The sequence below is a fragment of the Hippocampus zosterae genome, chromosome 11, assembly GCF_025434085.1.
Source record: "Hippocampus zosterae strain Florida chromosome 11, ASM2543408v3, whole genome shotgun sequence".
Taxonomy (NCBI): Eukaryota; Metazoa; Chordata; class Actinopteri; order Syngnathiformes; family Syngnathidae; genus Hippocampus; species Hippocampus zosterae.
The window spans coordinates 1358442-1380078 of NC_067461.1; the positions used below are offsets into that span (position 1 = coordinate 1358442).

The 21637-nt window shown below is 47.9% G+C and overlaps 3 protein-coding genes and 1 long non-coding RNA gene across 7 annotated transcripts; 3 read left to right on the forward strand and 1 right to left on the reverse strand.

Moving 5' to 3' along the window:
* Window positions 1-897: 897 nt before the first annotated feature.
* Window positions 898-8011, forward strand: LOC127610617 (pyridoxal kinase-like). Of its 2 annotated transcripts, XM_052080955.1 has the most exons (11): window positions 901-1326; window positions 3176-3230; window positions 4276-4380; window positions 4455-4538; window positions 4733-4767; window positions 4838-4923; window positions 5180-5225; window positions 5306-5417; window positions 5503-5639; window positions 5922-5988; window positions 6653-8011. In XM_052080955.1, exons 1-11 carry the CDS (start codon window positions 1246-1248, stop codon window positions 6766-6768), a joined length of 924 nt encoding a protein of 307 aa, XP_051936915.1. In that variant the 5' UTR covers window positions 901-1245; the 3' UTR covers window positions 6769-8011. The 2 variants fall into 2 exon arrangements, with proteins under 2 accessions (XP_051936916.1, XP_051936915.1); XM_052080956.1 differs by lacking the exon at window positions 5922-5988 and having other exon boundaries at window positions 898-1326.
* A 143-nt stretch (window positions 8012-8154) lies between these two features.
* LOC127610618 (pleckstrin homology domain-containing family A member 3-like) lies at window positions 8155-12355 on the forward strand. Its single transcript, XM_052080957.1, is given in 8 exon segments — window positions 8155-9595; window positions 10206-10322; window positions 10389-10538; window positions 10738-10859; window positions 10939-11098; window positions 11101-11215; window positions 11300-11406; window positions 11978-12355. Coding segments are annotated over 8 exon segments (915 nt in total). The 5' UTR covers window positions 8155-9555; the 3' UTR covers window positions 12082-12355.
* A 1624-nt stretch (window positions 12356-13979) lies between these two features.
* On the forward strand, window positions 13980-20012 carry LOC127610619 (protein phosphatase 1 regulatory subunit 1A-like). 3 transcript variants are annotated; one of them, XM_052080960.1, is made up of 9 exons: window positions 13980-14120; window positions 14207-14253; window positions 14848-15079; window positions 16493-16562; window positions 16971-17022; window positions 17614-17651; window positions 17734-17788; window positions 18632-18811; window positions 19024-19262. In XM_052080960.1, the coding sequence occupies exons 1-8, from the start codon at window positions 14084-14086 to the stop codon at window positions 18683-18685; spliced, it is 585 nt and encodes a 194-aa protein (XP_051936920.1). In that variant the 5' UTR covers window positions 13980-14083; the 3' UTR covers window positions 18686-18811; window positions 19024-19262. The 3 variants fall into 3 exon arrangements, with proteins under 3 accessions (XP_051936920.1, XP_051936918.1, XP_051936919.1); XM_052080958.1 differs by lacking the exons at window positions 13980-14120; window positions 14207-14253; window positions 14848-15079; window positions 19024-19262 and adding an exon at window positions 19849-20012 and having other exon boundaries at window positions 15848-16562; XM_052080959.1 differs by lacking the exons at window positions 13980-14120; window positions 14207-14253; window positions 14848-15079 and having other exon boundaries at window positions 15848-16562.
* A 726-nt stretch (window positions 20013-20738) lies between these two features.
* Window positions 20739-21616, reverse strand: LOC127610624 (uncharacterized). The gene is made up of 2 exons (XR_007964977.1): window positions 21531-21616; window positions 20739-21050 (listed from the first exon to the last, which is right to left on the reverse strand). It is a non-coding gene; the product is annotated as an uncharacterized LOC127610624 (long non-coding RNA).
* Between the last annotated feature and the right edge of the window lie 21 nt (window positions 21617-21637).

Sequence of the window (21637 nt, forward strand, 5' to 3'; positions counted from 1 at the left end):
TCAGTTGCTCCTGATGCTGTGCCATCAGGAGGTGAATGAGCTAACTGTGTAAAGCACTTTGAGTAAACGACAAAGAAAAGCGCGAGATAAGTGACAGTTCATTTACCAGGAAGTTAATTAATTTACTCTTGTTTATAAAAATTTTGCCGATGATGGTTATTAACTTGTTTTCATTTTTCACAAATGAGAGCAAGCCTTTAGTCCCCTCGTTTAACAGCAGGTGGAGTTGGAGATATGTATTGGACGCCTTAGTCTTCTCATCACGACTCTGCGGCATTGCTGTGCTATATTTGTCATTCATATGCAGTCTTTAGATTTTTTTTTCACATCCAGCACCGCTGCTTGCTGTTGTTTTATAGGCGAGTTGCCAAATCCGTCACAGCAACGACTCTGTCGTGGTCACAATTACGAATCGTCCACCGTTCTTCTTTTATCCTGGCCTATCTTTGGTCCGACGTAAAAATGTCACCCGCGGTCGAAAACGTCATATTTTCTTTGCCTCCAAGTCCATATGCCAGAGTTTTAGAATGGCCAGAATGTCCCTCCGCTGATGACGTCAATTGATTTCGGGATGGCCATTCATTTCGCCTGTTCAAACATTACTGTCGCTTCCGTTTTAATCTAATAGAACTGGAGTGAACGTGAACACACGACCTCCGCCGTCTCCCCATTTTGTCACACCGAAGCACCCAATAATTGGTAATGGACGCTATCTTAGGACGATCAGCACACACCTTTGACTACAGTACTGTAATGATTTCATGAGATCTTCATGCCCACACGTACATTGCTGTGCACGCAAATATTTGCTTTTACGTGTTCGTGTTTCGGTTTGGCGGTTGAACACGGCGTCTTGTTCTACGTTTTATATGTCAGTAAATCGGGTGGCGGCGAGGCAAACAGCGACACCAACAGCATTGGCAATCGCACTGCGTCATTTTGAGTGCTTTTAAGTGGCTTCGCGTGAACGGGAGATTTCCCGCACGGACTCTTATCAACGGTTGAATCAGTGACACGTCTCCGCGAGAACTGGGGTTCGTTCGTATACGTCCACGCGCACGCTCGCGCCCTCAGACGTGCGCGTGACACACCTTCGGTTAGCCGTCGGGCTAACATTAAGCTAAATTTCCGGTGGGCGCGCGCCGGGCTCGGGCTGTGTGTGACTTCGGTGTTATGCGGTGAGGCGAGCGAACGAGCGAGAGTCCGACCGCGACTGTCCCCCTCGGCCGACCATCGGGAGCCGCCATGGAGTGCCGCGTCCTGTCCATCCAGAGCCACGTCGTCCGAGGATATGTGGGCAACAAGAGCGCCTCTTTCCCGCTGCAGGTAGAAACCAAGTGAGCCAAGCAGCCTCCGCTTCCTCGCATCCATGAAGCGACGAGTGGGGGACCTTGACTGACATTTCATGTGTGATGCTCCTTTGATTCATTTATTCGCCACCCTCCCTTACGAAATGTGCCATCGCATTGCGCGTCGTGACTAAACGAGCTAAAATCAAAGTTTGTCTCTGGCCACAAACGAGGTCGTGACGTACCCCGTCGCTCGGTTTGATTTTTCATCGCTGTCCGTTTTGAGTTTGTCCTCCAAAATGACGTTTCATTGTAGGGGAACCTACAAGCTGTCACTCACGATTCCTCATCACCTTTTCTTCGTGTTGTCATTGAGTCAAACCTTGAGTCAATATCCATCGTGACAAATAGAACACTGCTTTTGGGACGGACGCTGCTTGCATGTGTTTAGATCGGTCCCAGGTAGCGAGTGGAACCTGTTAAGGTCACTCGATCCATTACGGGAGACGCTTGCTACACAAATTGAGGAGAATTGCTACCATCTTATGTCAAGCCACCATTTTTTATAGTGCTAGTCCTCACCAGGGAACTCGTGTGACTTTGAGTCTATGACAGCTGACTTTGGGCAAGAGGCTGGTTACACCCACGACTGGTCGGCCAGCCAATTGCAGGGCATATATGGAAGCGCAATCATTTACAGTCAAAAATGTTTCAAATGTGGCGCTTGAGCGGAAAACTTTTTGCCACTAATTGGTTAGTCGTATGGAAACCATGTGTTGAATGTTTGAATGAGGAAGCCCCCATAACTAACAACGTTGACCCCCTCATTTTGCCAGGAAGCCATCATCCGATTTTCAAGATTCTCAAAATAGTCATTGATTCTTTTGACAATCAATTAGTTGTTGTCTAATCAATTAATCAAAACCATTTTGGAGCAATTCAGTGACATGGGTCCAAATTGATTTCCCACAGCGCACTTGCTACTGCTCACTTAACAGGAGCACGTACGAGGGAGCAAATGTGCCAAACTACACTGTCGGTTGAAACTTTATCCTTCTCTATTGGTTGTCAAGAAGAATCCCGTGGAAAAGATTCGTTGTCCAAGGAAAATATTTTTGCTCCGTACGATACTGTAGATTTGAAAGACTCAAAGGAGATTAGCTCAGCAGGTTGTGAAAGTGAGCGTGCGATTGACAGCATGAATGTAAAATGAGAGCCGGTCGCTTTGGTTGGATGCCGATGATGATGATGATGATGCCGATGAAGCTCCACATCATCTCTCACGCTGTGGCACGAAGCGCTTCATCTATTTTTGGCCCCGTCGGCTCCTCGGTACCCTGTGGGGAAGTTGCGGGTGCTCGTCCCGGGCCCACGAGAGCGCTTTCAACTTGTTACGTCTGACTGGTTCTCTTTGCGCCCGCTAACGCGCAAATAATAATCGTTATATGGGGATAAAGAACGGCAACCATTAGCTGTTCTCTATATTTAGAAGACCCTTTTACGCGGCGTGTGAAAGAGGACTTTTCCCTACTTTTGGGTGGCCCGTGTCCAACGCAAGACGAGCACTTGCCGAAAATGCCAGTGGCATTGGTGTTTTGACGGGCAGTTGCGTCTGGGCTAACGGCCAATACCTCGGCAGGCTTATCCGTCAAGTCATGCGCGGACCGCCGCTGTGTTTTGCCCCGAATAAACAGACGCACAAATTCAAATGTACAACTTGTGGGCACCGTGGGAGTCCTCGTCGCCACGGAGAATTACAAAGCGCACGCGGGGTGTCACTTCCTGTCAGTTATTCGTAGCGCCGACTCACTGCGGTATAGTTTCACGTATCCAAATCTGAGTATTTATCTCCTGTTGTGACCTTGTGCGGGTTTGTCTCCTTGCAGGTTTTGGGCTTCGAGGTGGACTCCATCAACTCGGTGCAGTTCTCCAACCATACAGGTAAGACCAACGCTTTCACTGTCTTCCTTTGCCGCGTGTGCTGCAGCACCACTCGGTTAGTCAGCCACCAGTCAGACTTTCATCAAAAAGAAAACGAATGCATAAATAATCGGTGCAGCCGAGGGCCACGATTCAGGCGAGAAGAAATGGCGGAAGCCGGCCACGAGCGGCTTAACTCATTCGCTCCCAAAGACGTTTTTAAACGTCTTTTCAGACACGGTCCAGAATTAGCCGGTATTGAATGCGTTAAGGGAGCTTCCTGATTGGCTGTCGTCGCGTTTCGCGTCACTGCGTTGAGGACCGTTTCGCTGTCGGATTTGCCAGCGTAGCCCGTGAACAGCTTGTGCAATCGTAAACCATAACGGCATCTCGAGGGACGGCTAAGAATTAATTTGACATCTTCATCAAGAAATCGATCTTTTTTTGGGGGGGGGAATAGTACAATTTGAAATTCCCACTTCAGAGTCTTCATGATATGATCTAATGTGAAAAATGGCCTCCGGCTCGGAGCTGAAAGGGCCCCCAGAAAATGACGCCGTCAATTGCCACAGCAGCAAGTGATGATGTCATCTCATACGCACACGCTCACGTCCCTTCTCAGTGTCTCCGGCTTTCTCCTACCGTGTTGCCTGGCAACTAGACCCCCCCCCACCCCCAAACACGTGACCCGCCTGTGACTCACCTGGAGCTGCGACATCAGCCTGCAGCAGACAGACGTGCACCAGTGCACGCACACTGACGGCACATTTGTTGACTGATTGGCAGATGGCTAATGTGCAACACGACACTTTGTGCTGGCAAATGTCATAAGATAAGATAAGATAAGATAAGATAAGATAAGATAAGATATCCTTTATTCGTCCCACACTGGGGAAATTTACATGTCTGCCAAAATATATGCGTACGCAGACGCATGGATACACACACACACACACACAGAGCCACAGTCACAAAATAAATGTGTGACTTTAAATAAATAGCTGCCTCTTGACTCGTGCGTATGCGTGTGCGGCCTAACAAGCTCCGCCTCCTCGCCCCCTTTCAGGCTATTCGCACTGGAAGGGCCAAGTTTTGACAGCGGACGAACTGCACGTTCTCTACGAAGGCATCAAGCTCAACAACGTGCACCAGTACGATTACGTTCTGACAGGTGCGCGCGTATCCGTCGGTGACAAAGGCGTTTCTTCGATGTGTGTCCAAATGGCGGGAATGCCTCGTGTTCAGGCTACACCAGGGACACGTCCTTCCTGGAGATGGTGGTGGATATCGTTCAGGAGCTCAAGAGAGCCAATCCAAATTTGGTGTACGGTGAGTGGTGACTTCTCTTCTTGAGGCTTGATGACATGGAGGGCTCCTCCCAACTGTTTGGAAGGTCAGCGTGTAGTACCAAGTGGCCCGCCACTAGAGGGAGCCCGCGCACCACTTGTGGTACTCGTTCCCGCCTACTTTTTCACAACAGAGATGGGAAGCGAGTGCGCGTGTTTTTGCTTTTGTCGTTGCAGTGTGCGACCCGGTGCTGGGTGACCACGGCTCCATGGTGGGTCGTGAGTGTGTCTCGAGCGTTTTGCGTTCGGTCTCCGCGTTTCTGACTGCGAATGTCTTGACAGTACGTCCCTCAGAACCTCTATCCGGTGTACAAGAACAAGGTGGTTCCCGTCGCTGACATCATCACTCCCAACCAGTTTGAGGCAGAGTGAGTTGCATTTGTCTGCCGTTCGTTGAGCAACCGTGAACGTCCGTGATTGCTTTCCCAGGAGAATCTGGCTCAAGGGCGGCGTGCGATTTCAAAACAAAACCGGTTGTTCCGAATGAGTGACGCCAGTTGCCATCTTGCGTTATCAAATGTTTATTTACATCGTTCCAAAAGGCCAAACTCATTTATGCCTTACAGACATGAGATGAGATGTTTCGTAAACCCGATGACGATCACCCTTATGATTCGTTTTCAGACTGTTAACGGGGAAGAACATCAGCACAGAGAAGGATGCCGTGGAGGTGAGCAGCCCGCGTTCTTCTCAATCCGTCTTTGCTTTCGGACGAGCCGCTTGGTGAGCATCTCTTTGTTTGCCGCGCAGGTGATGGACCTGCTGCACGCCATGGGCCCGGACACGGTGGTCATCACCTCCTCCGACCTGCCCTCCAGACTGGGCGATCGCTTCCTGGTGTCGCTGGGCAGCCAGCGTCACGGTGGCCCTCACTTCCACATTGATTGATTGATTGATTGATGCGCTGCCTTTGAGGCAACAAAAGGTAATCCTCGCTCTCGGTTCAGTTCGCCCCGACGGCAGCAGGACAACGCAGAGGGTGAGAATCGAAGTTCCCAAAGTGGACGCCGTCTTTGTGGGGACGGGCGACTTGTTTGCCGCTATGCTGCTGGCGTGGACCCACCACTACCCGAATGACCTCAAGGTAACGACGGCCGCTCGAGAGTGGACCAAAGTATTGGGACGCGCTTCGAAATCACCAAACGAAGCGATCGGCAATTGGACGAAATCCCTCAAGGGAGTGAGAGAGAGGAGACGTGGCAGGAAAACAGGCCAAAATCCATCCGGGGGGTGGGTGAGGCAGGGCCAAGAGACCTGGTCTGTAAACTCCCCATTTATTGACGGTGTCCCAATACTTTGGCTTTTCCAAAATAGCCAAGCTGCCATGAAATCGCACGTCTTCTCTGTCCACCCTTGTGCCAATCAGACGGCTTGTGAGAAAACGTTTTCGGTGATGCATCACGTCATCCAGAGGACCATATCGTATGCTCACGGTGAGGAAAGCCTTCTCCACCACCAGGTGGCGCACACTCTGCTTTTTTTTTTTTTTTTTTTTTTTACCGTGCAGGAAGAGTGGCAAATCAGCGTGTAATTGAATACCATTGTCATTTCATTTAGCAGAAAATGTTAAAAATAGCCCATAATAATAATAATAATAGAAGGGGGCGGCCCGGTAGTCCAGTGGCTAGCACGTCGGCTTCACAGTGCAGAGGTACCGGGTTCGATTCCAGCTCGGGCCTCCCTGTGTGGACTTTGCATGTTCTCCCCGGGCCTGCGTGGCTTTTCTCCGGGTGCTCCGGTTTCCTCCCACATTCCAAAAACATGCGTGGCAGGCTGATTGGACGCTCTAAATTGTCCCTAGGTGTGAGTGTGAGTGGTTGTTCATTTCTGTGTGCCCTGTGATTGGCTGGCAACCGGTTCAGGGTGTCCCCCGCCTACTGCCCAAAGACGGCTGGAATAGGCTCCAGCACCCCCCGCGACCCTAGTGAGGATCAAGCGGCTCGGAAGATGAATGAATGAATGAATGAATGAATGAATGAATAATAATAGAAAATTATATAAATAGTTTAAGCCCACCCAACACCAGAACCCCCCCCCGCCCCCTCTGCACTGTATCTTCCACCAAAGTCTCCATTGCCTTCTTCTCGCTCTCCTCAGAACTGGCAGGTCCCGGTCGGAGGCCCAGCCCCCCCCAGCTGGAGCTGCGGATGGTCCAGAGCAAAGCGGACATCGAAGACCCCGCCATCGTGACGGAGGCCACCGTCATATCATAACGACCGCCACAGCCACAGCGTGCCGGCACTCTCAAGGTCATTTTGTAACTCATCAACCCCCTTTTGGTCCTCGGACCCTTTGTAGTCCTTCTAGCTCCCCCCCCCGACACAAGCCATTAGCCCCCCCGCGCTGAGCCGCGGATCGACAGGAGTGGCGACCGTTCAAAAACAGGACGTGTGACGCAACACCCCCCCACCCCCCTGCGTGCTCCGAAATTGTGTCTCTGCGGCTCCACGTCCACTTCCGCGCATTTTTTAGCAGTGATGTGATGGTGATCAATCAGCCCGCCCCACAGAAAATACTACGAGGAGGGGGGGGGGGGAGAAAAAAAAATGCACAATGTATAGTTGATGTATAGATGTTGTACTCTAACTGTATCGGAGCGTCTGTATGATCGTGTCTCGTTGACCGTTGTGTGCTACTCGGCTACACGCGCGCTATGTGAATGAACTTCTCAAAGACATCAGTACTTGTATTCAAATATTTGAATAGTACCTCCATTTTGAAGTGGGCGGTACACGCATATCGATTTGTCACATCTGGGCTGATTTTTGGAACCTAAGGGACCACACAAGCGTGTCCTTCCTTGCTCTCCTTCGTGTGCCGTCCCCTCGAGATAAGCAGCGAGCACCAACGGCAACGCGATAAGCCGAGCGGTCATCGTGAGTCTCTTCCCCCCCCCCCGATCCTGATGTGTGTTTCCAAGCCATTCGGGGAGGGGGGAAAAAAAAAATCATCCCATCTTGCAATAATGTCCTAATTATCTATCTGGAGCTCCTCTTCACATCCCTTCGCTTCCGCGTCAGCTTCATCGCGCTTGCTTGTCACTCTTTTTGACTCCAGTGTCTTAGCTTCCTGCCAGCCAAGCGGGCGGCCATGTTGATCGGTCCAAATGTCCACCTGTCGTGTCTTTTGCGTGCGTGTATTTCTATTCACGAATGGTCACAGGGTCACGCGCGTGTGTGTGTGTGCGGGAGATGAGAAGGCCGTCAAAACGCGAGAAATAAATGTGGCCAAATAAGAACAAAGGTGGAGGCTCCTTCAAATTGATTTGATGGAAATACAAGAAGCAAAAAATTAAAAAAAAAAAAGTAAAACTAGTTTTGAATGTCATCATCGTCTACTTTTTCTAGAATTGACGTGGGGGGAAAAAAGATCTACAATTAGATTTTTGTGAGAAAAAAACCCCCAAAGGATTTTAAGGACTTGGATGACGGAGAATCATCATTGATGTCCCGAGAATTTTTTTTTTCGGTCCATTCAAAATGATTTTGTGCCGTTCTGCTATTGGGCCAACAGTACGCGAAACTTGTCCGTCTTTGTGTTGTTTGCCGTCCACCTCACTTTCACTTTGGGACTTCCTGTGAACTGCTTTCCGACACCGCTGACTCAGATGTGATATCGTAACGTTCGTATTTCTTTCCTGAAGAAGCACAAATGATTTCTGAAGCGGAGGTTTCTATCAATACTTGTTCAAACGGATCAACATATCGCCTCATCCATAAATTGCGTGGGAAAACAAAAATAGTGCCCCAATGAAGCACTTGTGGTAGATGTAAATTCATTAGCGGTTGTGTGTGTGGGGGGGGGGGGGGCGGGGGGGGGGCTCTAAATGTGACTCCCAAGTACAGTACAGTGTATGTTATTTGCCGAGCGAAGTCAACAACCGGTCAATGCTTTTATTTTGTCTTCAATTATGTGTGCCAACGTCAAGCGTGCCCCGTTTCCGGTTCTGACGTGGCCAGCGTCCTCTCTGCCAACCCGGCGAAAAACAAGACAAATGAATTTATTTATCGTTTGGTAATTGTTTTTAGTGCTATGTTTTTGCAGTCTTTTCTAATGTGTCACAATATAAGATTGTAGTGTAAAAAAATCACATTTATAAAGTATAAATATATACACATAGATATATATGTTCCAATGCAATAAAGACAAAACGACGAGTTCTAAAAAAACGCAACTGTGTATTATTTCCTCTGCTGAACAGTAATCGATACGTAGGTGACATCACCTTGTGAGAGAGAAAAAATTATGATCAAATATTTACGCTTCTGTAGTTCCTCTGGAGTTGAACTTGTTGGTCAGTTGTTTTTTTTACTGCCAGCTTGAGTACTTATTTCGGAACGTTGTCCATAGCACAGACATTTCGTTAATTTTATTACATTTTGATATATTTTTTACGTTTCGTTCAAAGTCTGGCATATTATAAACTTTTTCCTTACATGTGAAGACAGTACCCGGCTTCTGGGCCGCCTTCTGTTCGTGGCGCGTTTACTCTGAGTGCGCATGCGCTGTGACTTGTCTCCCGAACGTCATTGACATGGCAGAAGTACAGTCCGTGGTAACGACACACACAGGTTTGTCACATGAAATAAGCTATGTTGAGAATACGACGATGTTATGTAACAAATAATCAACTACAACAGCCCTCTTGTAATGCAATACGGCAAAAATAAATTTGGCGGTGATATTCTTTGGTGCGATATGACCTTCGCCGGCCTCTGTCGTCAGCGTTTGTTTTGTTGACATTTTTTTTTCTCTCTTCCGTCAGCTGATTTGTCCTCTAGTTAGCAACAAAACTAAGACGTAACGCGGCGATGTTGCCAACAGCTCGACAATTGTTGTCGTATTTGAGAGGGAAAGTGGCGGAACATGGCAGTTACGTTCTTTTCCGACTTGACTCGTCTCGTTTCGTCGCTGAACTGCTGCGAGTAACCTCGCCAGTTAGGCTTTTAGCCCGTTAGCATTAGCATCTGTCCCGAATTCAACTGGAGAAGGAGACACACATGGAGGGCGTTTTGTACAAATGGACCAACTACATGACGGGTGGGTCTCCCTTTTGTCTTTTTTGTCTGTGTCTCATGGTGTGTCTTGATGTCACGTTCATCAGCTTCATTGTTGACTTATCGTAGTCATGCTGATTTTTGTCGTGTTAGAATAACAGATACGCGAATTCGGAAAGAAGACATTGCATACACAGTGTACAGGTGATATTCTAATTGTTTAATTAACAACGAACATGATAAGCTACGCCATTCATGCATCGTGTCGCACCGGTGATTTATTCAAGTTTGGCTTTTAGTACAATTTAGTGCAGGCAGAGTACATAAACAAGGGACGGTAATATGTCAAGACATCACGTATGACTAATAAAGTCTAAAAGAACACGTTGTTGCCAACAACACGTTGGATGCCAATAATCATCCAAATTTCATTTCGAAAAATCTTGAAATCTGCGTAACACTCGACATTCACCTTTTTACGGTGGACGACGTCTACTAGTCTATGTCAGTGTCTAAGACACTGCATTGTATGTAGTCACAACGAATACAACAGCGCTCACGTTTATATTTCCATCCGTAAGGACATTGCCGTTCCACGCACATCTCAAACACATTTTCGGCCGAATGAAGTAAAGGCTTCGCGTGTCCGGCAGGCTGGCAGCCGCGCTGGTTCGTGCTGGACGACGGCGTCATCTCCTACTACGACAGTGAGGACGACGTGGGCAAAGGAAGCAAAGGCTCCATCAAGATGTCCGTGTGTGAAATTAAAGGTTCGGTCCCGCCGAAAGAGCGGGAAGCGATCCCGACCTCGCGCGGCTCACCTCCATCCCTTGCAGTTCACCCGACGGACACCACGCGTTTGGAGCTGATCATTCCCGGCGAGCAGCATTTTTACGTGAGGGCGGTGAACGCGGCGGAGAGACAACGCTGGCTGGTGGCGCTCGGCTCATCCAAAGCCGGAAGCTTGGATGTGCACAAACACAAAGGTGCCTGAAAAAAAAAAGACAGCTTCTATTCTATATGTGCTGGGGACGGGTGACTCCCACGCCCAAATATGGAAGTTGCTCCCTAAAAATTGGATTAAAAAAAAAAAAAAACAACCAAACAAAACATCCATTTTCCAAAGACTCCTGAAAATTGCCGCTTGCCCCAGCCTGGATATGTGCATGCGCTTGTGTGTTGTAGGTCCAGACTGTCTGAGGACCAAAATGTCGGAGCTTCGTCTCTACTGCGACCTGCTGGTCCAGCAGGTCCAAAGCATCCAATCACAGAGCGGCGCGGAGCGCCAGGACATGCCCCCGTCCGAGGTTTGACCTCCGAAGCAAAGCGCCGCCTGCCGCCTGCCGCCCGCCGCCAGACGCCACCTTCTACCTTTGTGTTCCTCAGGCCTCCCTCCTTAGCGCCACCTGCGCCACCTTCATCCGCACGCTGGAGGAGTGCATGAGCTTGGCGCAGCAGAGCCTGGCGCCGCACCTGCAGCCTCCTGAAAGGGTCAGCCGCTCTCCTCGTGTGCGTGTGCGCATATCTGTGTGTTTGTGTGTGTGTGTAGCGCTTTGCTGACACAGTCCAATCACACCAAGAGAACGGACATCATTGAACGTGTGCTGCTTGGTGTCCAGATGAGAAGATCGGTCAGTCACCCCGGCACGTCCACTTTGGACAGGTCAGCCCAACCGCACGCACGCACGCTCGCAATGTCGGTGTCGCTTTCCTTCAGGCCGAGTGTTACGACGCGCGTGTTGTTCAGGTGCGGCGTGCTGAAGGAGAGCGCCGGCGCAGGTTCCAGATCCAAGCCGCAGCGGGACCAAGCCGGCTACGACAGTTCCGTTTACGACTCGGAGCCAACGATTAAAGGTGCCAACCGGTTGACATTAAAAGAATAAATCACAAACATCCGATTTCCAACTACAATCACCCCCCCTCTCCCCCCACATCTAAAAAGAAGCCAAATGACGTTGACGTCCTAGACGTTGCTGACTTTTCCAAAAACTTCTTGGATTTGTTTTATCTGTCAAACCCCAAAAAGCTCGGAAAAATTTTGATTCACTGCAGCCGCTTGCGTCACAGAAACGGTTAACCCCCCCCCCCCACCCGCAGCCCCCAATATTTCATTTGAAAATAAGTGATTCCACTTGGAAAATGCCCATTTTGTTCCTGCATTCGTTTGTACTTGAACAACTCCAGAAGCTGCAGTGACATTTTTTGCAGAAGATAAAGAAGATGTTCTTTTGATTAGCGTTGGATCATCTTCCATAGCAACTGCAAAGCAACTCACTAGTGGCGTAGCGCCGTTTGGGGACTTTGGTGTGATGACTCCCCCCCCCCCCCCTCGGTTTGCGGCCGGCCGGGTTTGTCGAGCGCAAGCGACGGCCTCGGCTTCTCGTCATGTGGCGGACATTCAAGTGACTCGGCGTTGCTGTTGCAGGTCTACTGGCCGACCTCGGCGGCGACGCGCCGTGCGTCCCAGAGGACCGGGGGGGCGCGGCCGGTCCGAAGATCGCTCCCGCGGAAGCCGACCTGTCCGTCTGAAGGTCACGTCAAGGTCGCAAGGCGCAGCTTTGACGCGGACGTCGCCAACGTCGGAACTCTCTCTTTGGCGGCGGGACCGGGCCGATGGCGAATGAGCACTCGGGACTCTCTTGGAGTCTTTCCTCTTCAGATTTGCCCCCGTGGTACTCGGAACTTGAATTCCCGACTGCGGCAAGCGGGACCCAAATGGCCGCCGACCCCACCCGCACCGCGATGTGACCCCGTGCCGCCAAAATGGCGACCATGCGTGGCGGCGATGATTTTTTTTTTCTGCTCGGCGACCGTGATTTCCATTCAGTTGACTCAAACCTGCGCCGCGTGTCGTCATTGGGGTGTCTCAACCCCCCCCTCCCCCCAATCAGCGGACGGTGATGTCGATCGACGTCGCCCCAACACAGCCGACGCGAGGGTGGGGCAATGCATGATGGTACTGGGAGGCGGCAGCTGGACTCCACGTCTTCCTGCCGCTCGTGCACTTTAGCCGTCAAAATCCCTTTGGGAGGGACGAGGGTTGTCTGTGTCGCCACGGCAACAGTGGCGGCGTTAAAACAAAAACAAGCTGCTTTAAAGCACCAAGAAATAGTCCGCTTTTCTTTTCGTTTTTAAAGAACGACTCCGCTTGTTATTGTTTTTCCTCTGGATGTTATGAAAAGAAAGTTGAGCCCTTATTAAAATCACCTCAAATGTCAGATTCCATTTCTGACAGACAGTCAAAGTTTTTACTCGTCAGCTGTTTTGAGCGCAACGCGCCCGCGGCCTGGCGCGTCGGGTGGAGTCGACATCGGTCGAGGACATGTGGAGGGTTCTATCTGGAAATCCATGCCACTGGGGTGTGTGTGTGTGTGTGCGTGTGTGTGTGTGTTTACAGAAGGTGTGTTTGGATTTTTGTTGCTTTTGTCTTTGGACGAGGGAGCGTGAGCCACCACGTGCGCGGTGCCGGATGTCGTCCAAGCTGGCCCGTTGGAACCGGACATGAAGGCAAAGGCGCTGGCGGCAGGTCAGTTCCTGCTCACACACGCTCGCAAACCACGCGTGTCGGGTGGATCCGTTTTTCTTTCAGAGTTCGGGAATCAAAGCCAGTTGAAAAAGGGGCCTCGGAACTGATTATTTATTGGCTCAAGGGTCTCAGTCGTGCATTCAAATGACAGTAATTGCTTGTACGTGTATACAGCGCCACACTCGAATTGACTCGTATCTGACTAAAGCAAACATTCGTGTTTGTTGAACGTAACTCGACGCAAGTGTATTTGTCGAGGGCTTTAAAGCAACCGCCGCTGACGACAAAGTGCGTGACGGTCATCTAGCCGAGATATGACAAACGGCATAAATGAATATTTTCAAAACTCGTTTAAAAAAAAAAAGAGGCCTCAGAATTGAGCCCTGAGGAACACCACATAACAGTGGGGCAAGACCGCAGGGCTTCTCAATATTGGTCATGAAAATGAGCTTGGAAGAGCATAGATGCACATTCCCCTTTGTTTCACGATTCTTTTATTTATTTTTGGGGGTGGGGTTGGGGGGGGTGAATTTAATGACTTGTGGTACCTGTTTGTCCGGTTGATGCGCACTGCTGCGGAGGAGTCCTTTCAGGGCGGCCGCACACCAAAGATGCGTGAGAAACCGACTGGGGCCGCAGCATCGCGCGACACTTCAGTTGGGTTCAGCAGCAATGAGAAAGTCTCCCCGAGTTTGAAATTGCAAATTGCGGAAAGCAAAAATTGACAGAAACGCCGCTCGTCTGCTTTGAAAGCCAAGAAAATGTCGCTTCTGATTTTGTGCCAACCCCAAGGAACAAATCCATCTTCCCCAAAAGATGAAGTTGCGCTTATTTGCTTTGCGATTGACATGAAATGATGCTTTGTCCCGCAGGGATGGAAATTCCCCCCCCCCGCCCCCCCCTTCTGGAAATGCTGACACGACGATGACACCCACGACGATGCCTAAGCAAACATTGCGAGTGTGTGTTTAAAAGGCCCGTTTGCAGGCGGCCCACGACGCAGAGATGGACGCGGCGCTGAGCGATCGGCAAACGCTCAACGGTCAGTATGGGACTCGTGTCTTTGATTTCTGGTCCGATCGTCCTCTTTGACGTGATGATAACTTTTTTTTTTTTTTTCATTTGGAGAAGGAGGCGCCGAGGAGCAACTCGCAGCAAGTCCAAAGCCACCCAAGGTAACACCGGCATCCGATTTTGCAACAGCACTACTCCAACTTTTAAATCGAGTGCACTCGTTAGAACTGTACTTTTAAAAAAAAGTTCATTTGTGTTTGGTGAACTGATTCATTTTCTGCTGAGCTTCTCATAAAACTTTTTTTTAAAATTAATTTTTAAAAATGTAACAGTTTTATGTGTATGGAAATAAACGTACAAAATTGTATATGGTAAACTGTATACATTATTCATTTAAAAAAAACACACACACACTTTCTGGTAATATGCAGCCGTAAATAAAATGATAAAACATGAGAGTTTGACATGTCCATTCAACAGATTTTTGTTTGAGTCAACGATTGGCTTATTCAATGAGAAAAGACGCAAAACTGAAAATCTGTTGATTTTTGTCTTGAAAGTAAACTCTGCTACACACACACAACACGTTGAGGAACCTAATTGGACTGAAATAATACTGTCAACAAGAATATCATTCAAATGAACTCACATTTGAATGTTAGCATTCCAATAAATATTTGCTCTAATCAAACAAACGACGAATACGCCGCTCGGCTGACGACCGGGTCCTCGGTCTCACCCCGCCTCTTGTCCAGAGGCTGGTCATTGTTTCTCGCTGCGCGGGCTGTTACAAGCAGCATAAATGCGGCGTCAAGTCGGCGGGATCCTCCGAAGAGCTCGATCGCTCGTCGTCCTCCAGCGAAGACGACGACGACGACGACGAGTATGAACGGGAAGGGGCCCCGCCTGCAGGGGGAGCCCATGAGCAAGAGGGACGCCGTGGTGAGCGACAGAGCAAGACGGAAGACGCCGAGACCCACCCGGAAGGTAAGTGGCGCACCCGGGCGAATAAATACATCGAACAAACCAAAATTAAAAAAAAAAAAAATACAAAAATGGAATGCGTTCAAAATATACATTTCAAATAAGTATTGAAATAACATTTGGAATATGTGGCAAATAAGTACGAAAGTTTGGATCCTCTTTTTCACTTCTTGAAAATGGTGGGAAAAAAATGTTTTTAAGGAAAAATGATAATCATGAAAGTATGTGAAAAGATTTTTTATATAATATATTTTTTATATATTATATAAATATATTTTTTAAAAATATTTTTTAGATTTTTATATAATATTTTTTTTAAACACGCAACCTCCCCCCCCCCCATGTTTCCATGTAGACATTTTTTCAATGTGCTATATCAAAAAGTCTTTGGAAAAAAAATCTACTACAACTTTTAGTCAAAAAACCAAACACGGCCACAAAACAAATCCAGTGCTGCTGGTTTTGCGCAAGCGCACAGCCCAGTTGAAGGCGTTTTTTTCCGTTTGGCTTCCTTCAGATGGCGCGGCCGCCCCGACTCAGGCCCAACCTTCACCCGCGGGGGACGCCAGCCAACTGTAGGGCGACGTTACCGCAGCCACGCCGGACACGTTTGCCCCCACGGTGTCCTGTCTCACGCCCGACAAATCCCCTCGTTGGCGCCTGCCGCCATGGCCAGCGTCTTGATTAGTGTCTTGATTGCTCATGTCCACACGCACACACACGCACCATTGACTGTACATTGAAAATGAGTGATATATTGAATATATTTGAAAACATAACCCTGTTTGGAAGCCCTTTTGCAATCCCTACATTTGGTTCCAAGCTCCGATTAGAGAATTCGTAGCCCTTGTTTCGAACCCGACCCTCGGCCTGAACTTGGAGCATTTCAAAAGAAATGCCCTACTCTTCATTTTGCTGGTGCACTAATAAAGTCTCTCCGTGACCTCCGCGGTGTCCCCGGAGGCTCGGCTCTTCCCAGCTCAATTCTGTGTTGAAAGCGCGACGCTCATTGCAAATGCTAATCGGTCTCAAATAAGATGTGAAGACCTGCCATTGGCTGGCAATCGGTTGGGGGTGTGCCCCGGGATAGGCCCCGGCGAGCCTCCTGGGGACAAGCGGCTCCGATAATGGATGGCTAGACAAAGTGAAGAATGTAGTTGAAAATCAACATCCAGTCGCAGTTCCATTTTAGAGCTGGAAAAAAAGCTGCATTGATGCCACTTGAGTCAATTAGTCGAATTGCGTGCTGTGTTCCATAATGGCCTGGAGCCCAGACCACTCCCTCTTCACCACACACACACACACACACACACACGCACACACATCCTCTCTCTCTCTCTCTCTCTCTCTCTCTCTCCCCCTTTTCGTGTGGCTTTCCTTCTTTGTTTCTTTGCGCCGGATTGCGATGGAGCCCAGCAGTCCCAAGAAGATCCAGTTTGACGTTCCGCCGCTGCAGGGACACTTGGACCCCCAGGCCGCCGAGCACGTGAGTGGGCCGAGCCGCCGTCAACGGGGCCTCCGCGCTCTGCCTGCGTCCTAAATGTCAACACTTGGTTAGTTTCGCCTAGTTTGCCTTCCAATCGGGAATTTTGGATCATAATCTCCGCATGCTGAAAATGATGTCGAAATGTCCCGTAAAATGGATGCATATTATTTTTGAAACAGCTCCCGTCAGATGATTCCACGCAGGTTCTCTGGTTGCCGTTCACAAATAGTCTTTGCCTTTATCGGATTCTTTCAGATCAATTCTTGATTTATCATCAAAAATTTATTGATTCTATATTCTTGTGTGTGTGTGTGTGTGTGTAGCTGCTTTGCGTGCATTCTTCTATTCCCCAGTTAACATTTTTCCCATATTTTATATTCTTGATTTCTTTCTTTCTTTTGGTTTCAGATACGTCGCAGAAGACCGACACCTGCCACTCTGCAAATATACAGACAACCAGGTAACACACACACACACACACACACACACACACGTGCACATTCGCGAATGAGCTAACTGCAGGTAATTTGTGCGTTGGCGGCGCTGTCAATAAAGAGCCTTTTGAACGTGGGCGGGACCCGGGTGGGGGCGGGCGGGCCTAGTGGGGCTATAATGGAACCTTTATTAGATTTTGAGCTGCAGCATTTGGGAAGTGATGTCAGTCAGTGCCAAGGACTGCACTGATGGATGCTGAGCACGCACGCACGCACGCACGCACGCACGCACGCACGCGTGCACTGTGTTCCATTTTGTGAGCTCAGCTTGGCAAATCTTCTCGTGTGAAGCGTCCAAACAACACCCAAGTGTACGCCAAAAGAGTTTGTTGTGTATATAATGTATCATAGTGTGCGCGTGTGGTGTATAAAGTGGCCATAAAAAGTCTACACACCCCTGTTCAAACATCTAAGAGCCTAAAACTTGAAAACTTTCTCCACCGCCGTCGAAAGTGACATTTATGACTCAATTTGGAGGAAATGATGACATCGGGATGAATGTCACGAGGTCGACCAGTTGTTTCCAGACTCTGTGCCGCCGTTTGTGTCTCACGCAGAAGCCGGAGATCAGCATGACGTCAGCGGAGGTTCTCAGGTGGGTACACGCCAGTGCGCGCGCATACGCCCGTGGGAGCAAAAATGGACTAAGCTGCATGTTTGTATCCCCCCCTGGGCAGTGTGGAGATGGCGCTCGGAGGCGGCAGAGCGCTTTGGCCCCGCCCACCACCAAAGGTAAACAAAGTCCCCGTCGGTGGCTGATGATGAAATAATGAGTTGTCAATTTTGGCCAAGCACCCAAGTCAGGGATGCGCCATCCACACAGGGCAGAAAAGGGTGGTCTGCGCCGTTGTGGGTACATCATAATGTCACGATCTTTACCGTTTGATTTTTGAAATGTCTTCTGCCGGCCGTGCGTGCGTGTTGCATGTGCTTCCCACTTTCCCTGTGACACCTTTTCACAACCTCCATTTTCTTTTTGCGTCGACGCGCCTTCGTTGTTGTTCCCGTGATGCGGCATATGCACGGAGAGAAGGAAAAACATCCACAAACTTGGTGGGCAGCCGTCTAACAGGAAGTGAAGGCCTGGCTTTTAAAAGCTTTTCTTCTATTGATCCACACAGAGTGTGCGCGTGGGTGTGCTTACGCACGCTTGCGCGTGGGAGCTCCTAATAGCACCACGAGCAGCGTTAGCATTAAAAGCGCAGCGGCAGGATTTCTGTTGTGCAGAATAAGAGGCAAACATTGACGCCAGCTGCCAAATTGTCGGCGCGTCTTCTTTTCTCTCTTTATTTCTATGGAAACTGAATTCGGCTGAACTATTTTCCAACGCGCGTTTGAACATGATTTGGATTGACGTTTGAATTTGATCGAATGTAGTTTCATTTCATTTGCAATTTAATGTTGATTGATTTTAACGTTAATTGTATTTTTATTTTTAAATGAGATTTTTTTTTTCTTCAATTGAAATGCAATTACATTGTGGGTTTTTTTTTCCGTACAGATTTTCTTCACCTGATTTCTGCATTTTCCCACGCACAAATGAACGCAGTTGAATTGAATTGTCGTCCTCCTCAGGGCTTCACGTCGGGGTGGAGCACCCCCTGGCGGGGGGGCCGGACCGTCACTTGAGTCCGAGCTCAACGCAGCACTCTGCCGGCTCCTTCCCGTGGACCAATCGGAACGGGCCGGAGGAAGCCAACGGGAACCTGGTAGCCAATCACGGGAGAGGCGTGGCACAGAGCAACAGTTGCCACGGTAAACATATTCATGGTTGGATACTCCTTGTAAATTTGAGAAGATTTTGAACGGGATTGACATTTTGTTGTATTTTATCGTCGGCCTATGTTTGACATACGCTTGTCCTGAATGACCAATCCGAGTCCAGAGAGGAAAAACACTCCCACGGTTTGTCTTTAGCTAACCCCGCCAACTTCTTGCTTTGTCCTTTCTTTCTACGATTTTCTCAGATGTGTCATGCGAGTCCCAAAAAGAAGCTTCCAGCCCCGACTCGGTCTCTCGATAGCCGCCGCCGCCGCCGCCGCGCTTCCTCTTCTTCGCCCTCCTCTTCAACGCTCCTCTTCCTCGTGTTCATGCTGCCGCGTGACCCGCTCGACGACAACGAGAGCGAGAACGCTGTACATCTCATGTACGATGACATTGATGCACGTGACGTGGCTGTGAATAAAGATCTCTTATTATATGGCAAGTAGGGCATCGGGAATCATTCGTCGTCACGATGAGTCGTATTTTGGCTGCGGAAGAAGCTTGTGGAATGAGCTTTCCTCAGCGGCATGCCTTTGATGTTCATTTTGCGTCCTCTGGAAACCTTTCGGAGGGGATTTGGGGGCTGAACAAAACAAGACAGCGGTTCGATTATCATCCAATTGCCATAGCAGCAATCTAGGTAATAAATGAGTCGGTCCCCTGAACAGCCGCGACGCCATTCCCGGTGAGTTGGCGTCACTCACGGTGCGTGCACCTCATCAAACGGCGTCCAGGATTAGTTGGCAATCAAAAGACATGAGAACTCACCTTGTGCATTGAGTTTCAAGTGTTGTCATTGAGTGAATTCAACTATTAAGTGTAAAATAGAGTAATACTGTACTCCCCAATGTTATTTTTAACTTACCGTCACAAGATCAATAATGTCTTTTTAAAAAATTTCTTTTTCTTTCTTTCATCCGGGTCTTTCGAAAAATGTTGAATCGGGGGCAACTGCTCTCTTCTTCCTTGCTAACTGTTGTTTTCTTTTCTTTTATTGCATTTTATGTTTTTTCTATTTGTTTTTGCAGGAAAGCTTGAATCTTCTGTGCCCGAAGAAGAGGAGGAGGACATGAAGCATCAGAATGAATAATGTTTGTTTGTTTGTTTGTTTGTTTTTGACGATCGGCATTTGGAATAAAACCTTCAACGGGGTTGCAGCACCCTCTAGCGGAGGGTGGGTGACCCTGCATAATTTCAACTCCAGTACAGTATTTGCAATCTGACTTCTAAGCGTTCTTGACAACTTTAATTCTCGCGGGATTCACAATAGTGATGGGATTTTCAATATTTATGACAAATTTAGCATACATTTTGATAAATGACTTGGTGAACAATATCGCACCCCAGTGACTGAAAATAGCAACAATTATCAAGCAAAGAAATGGCTTGAAAAAAACCGACCATGTATAGTAAGGCGTTTTTAGACGGAAAAAACAACAAAGTATAGTAAGGCGTTTTTAGCTGGAAAAAAACCCCACCATGTATAGTAAGGGGTTTTTAGCCGAAAAAAAACGACCATGTATAGTAAGGCATTTTTCGCTGAAAAAAACGACCATGTATAGTAAGGCGTTTTTAGACGAAAAAACGACCATGTATAGTAAGGCGTTTTTCGCTGAAAAAAACGACCATGTATAGCAAGGCGTTTTTAGACGAAAAAAAAAATGCCTTACTATACATGGTCGTTTTTTTTCGTCTAAAAACGCCTTACTATACATGGTCGTTTTTTCGTCTAAAAAAAGCCTTACTATACATGGTCGTTTTTTCCTGCTAAAAACGCCTTACTATACATGGTCGTTTTTTTCAGCAAAAAAAGCCTTACTATACATGGTCGTTTTTTTCGTCTAAAAACGCCTTACTATACATGGTCGGTTTTTTCCTGCTAAAAACGCCTTACTATACATGGTCGTTTTTTTCAGCAAAAAAAGCCTTACTATACATGGTCGTTTTTTTCGTCTAAAAATGCCTTACTATACATGGTCGTTTTTTTCCTGCTAAAAACGCCTTACTATACATGGTCGTTTTTTTCAGCAAAAAAAGCCTTACTATACATGGTCGTTTTTTTCGTCTAAAAACGCCTTACTATACATGGTCGTTTTTTTTCCTGCTAAAAACGCCTTACTATACATGGTCGTTTTTTTTTCAGCAAAAAAAGCCTTACTATACATGGTCGTTTTTTCCGGCTAAAAACGCCTTACTATACATGGTCGTTTTTTTGTCTAAAAACGCCTTACTATATATGGTCGTTTTTTCCGGCTAAAAACGCCTTACTATACATGGTCGTTTTTTCGTCTAAAAAAGCCTTACTATACATGGTCGTTTTTTCCTGCTAAAAACGCCTTACTATACATGGTCGTTTTTTTCAGCAAAAAAAGCCTTACTATACATGGTCGTTTTTTTCGTCTAAAAACGCCTTACTATACATGGTCGTTTTTTTCCTGCTAAAAACGCCTTACTATACATGGTCGTTTTTTTCAGCAAAAAAAGCCTTACTATACATGGTCTTTTTTTTCAGCTAAAAACGCCTTACTATACATGGTCGTTTTTTCGTCTAAAAACGCCTTACTATACATGGTCGATTTTTCAGCAAAAAAAGCCTTACTATACATGGTCGTTTTTTTCGTCTAAAAAAGCCTTACTATACATGGTTGTTTTTTTTCGGCTAAAAACGCCTTACTATACATGGTCGTTTTTTTGTCTAAAAACGCCTTACTATACATGGTCGTTTTTTCCGGCTAAAAACGCCTTACTATACATGGTCGTTTTTTTGTCTAAAAACGCCTTACTATATATGGTCGTTTTTTCGGCTAAAAACGCCTT

Excerpts from the sequence above, each read along its gene's own strand:
- LOC127610619 (XM_052080958.1), top strand. The coding sequence starts at position 16,335 with ATGGCCTGGAGCCCAGACCACTCCCTCTTCACCACACACACACACACA. Across the intron at positions 17,023-17,613 it reads GCAAATATACAGACAACCAG|AAGCCGGAGATCAGCATGAC; the intron begins GTAACACACACA and ends TGTCTCACGCAG. Across the intron at positions 17,789-18,631 it reads GGCCCCGCCCACCACCAAAG|GGCTTCACGTCGGGGTGGAG; the intron begins GTAAACAAAGTC and ends CGTCCTCCTCAG.
- LOC127610617 (XM_052080955.1), top strand. The coding sequence starts at position 1,246 with ATGGAGTGCCGCGTCCTGTCCATCCAGAGCCACGTCGTCCGAGGATAT. Across the intron at positions 4,381-4,454 it reads GTACGATTACGTTCTGACAG|GCTACACCAGGGACACGTCC; the intron begins GTGCGCGCGTAT and ends CCTCGTGTTCAG. Across the intron at positions 4,924-5,179 it reads CCCAACCAGTTTGAGGCAGA|ACTGTTAACGGGGAAGAACA; the intron begins GTGAGTTGCATT and ends ATTCGTTTTCAG.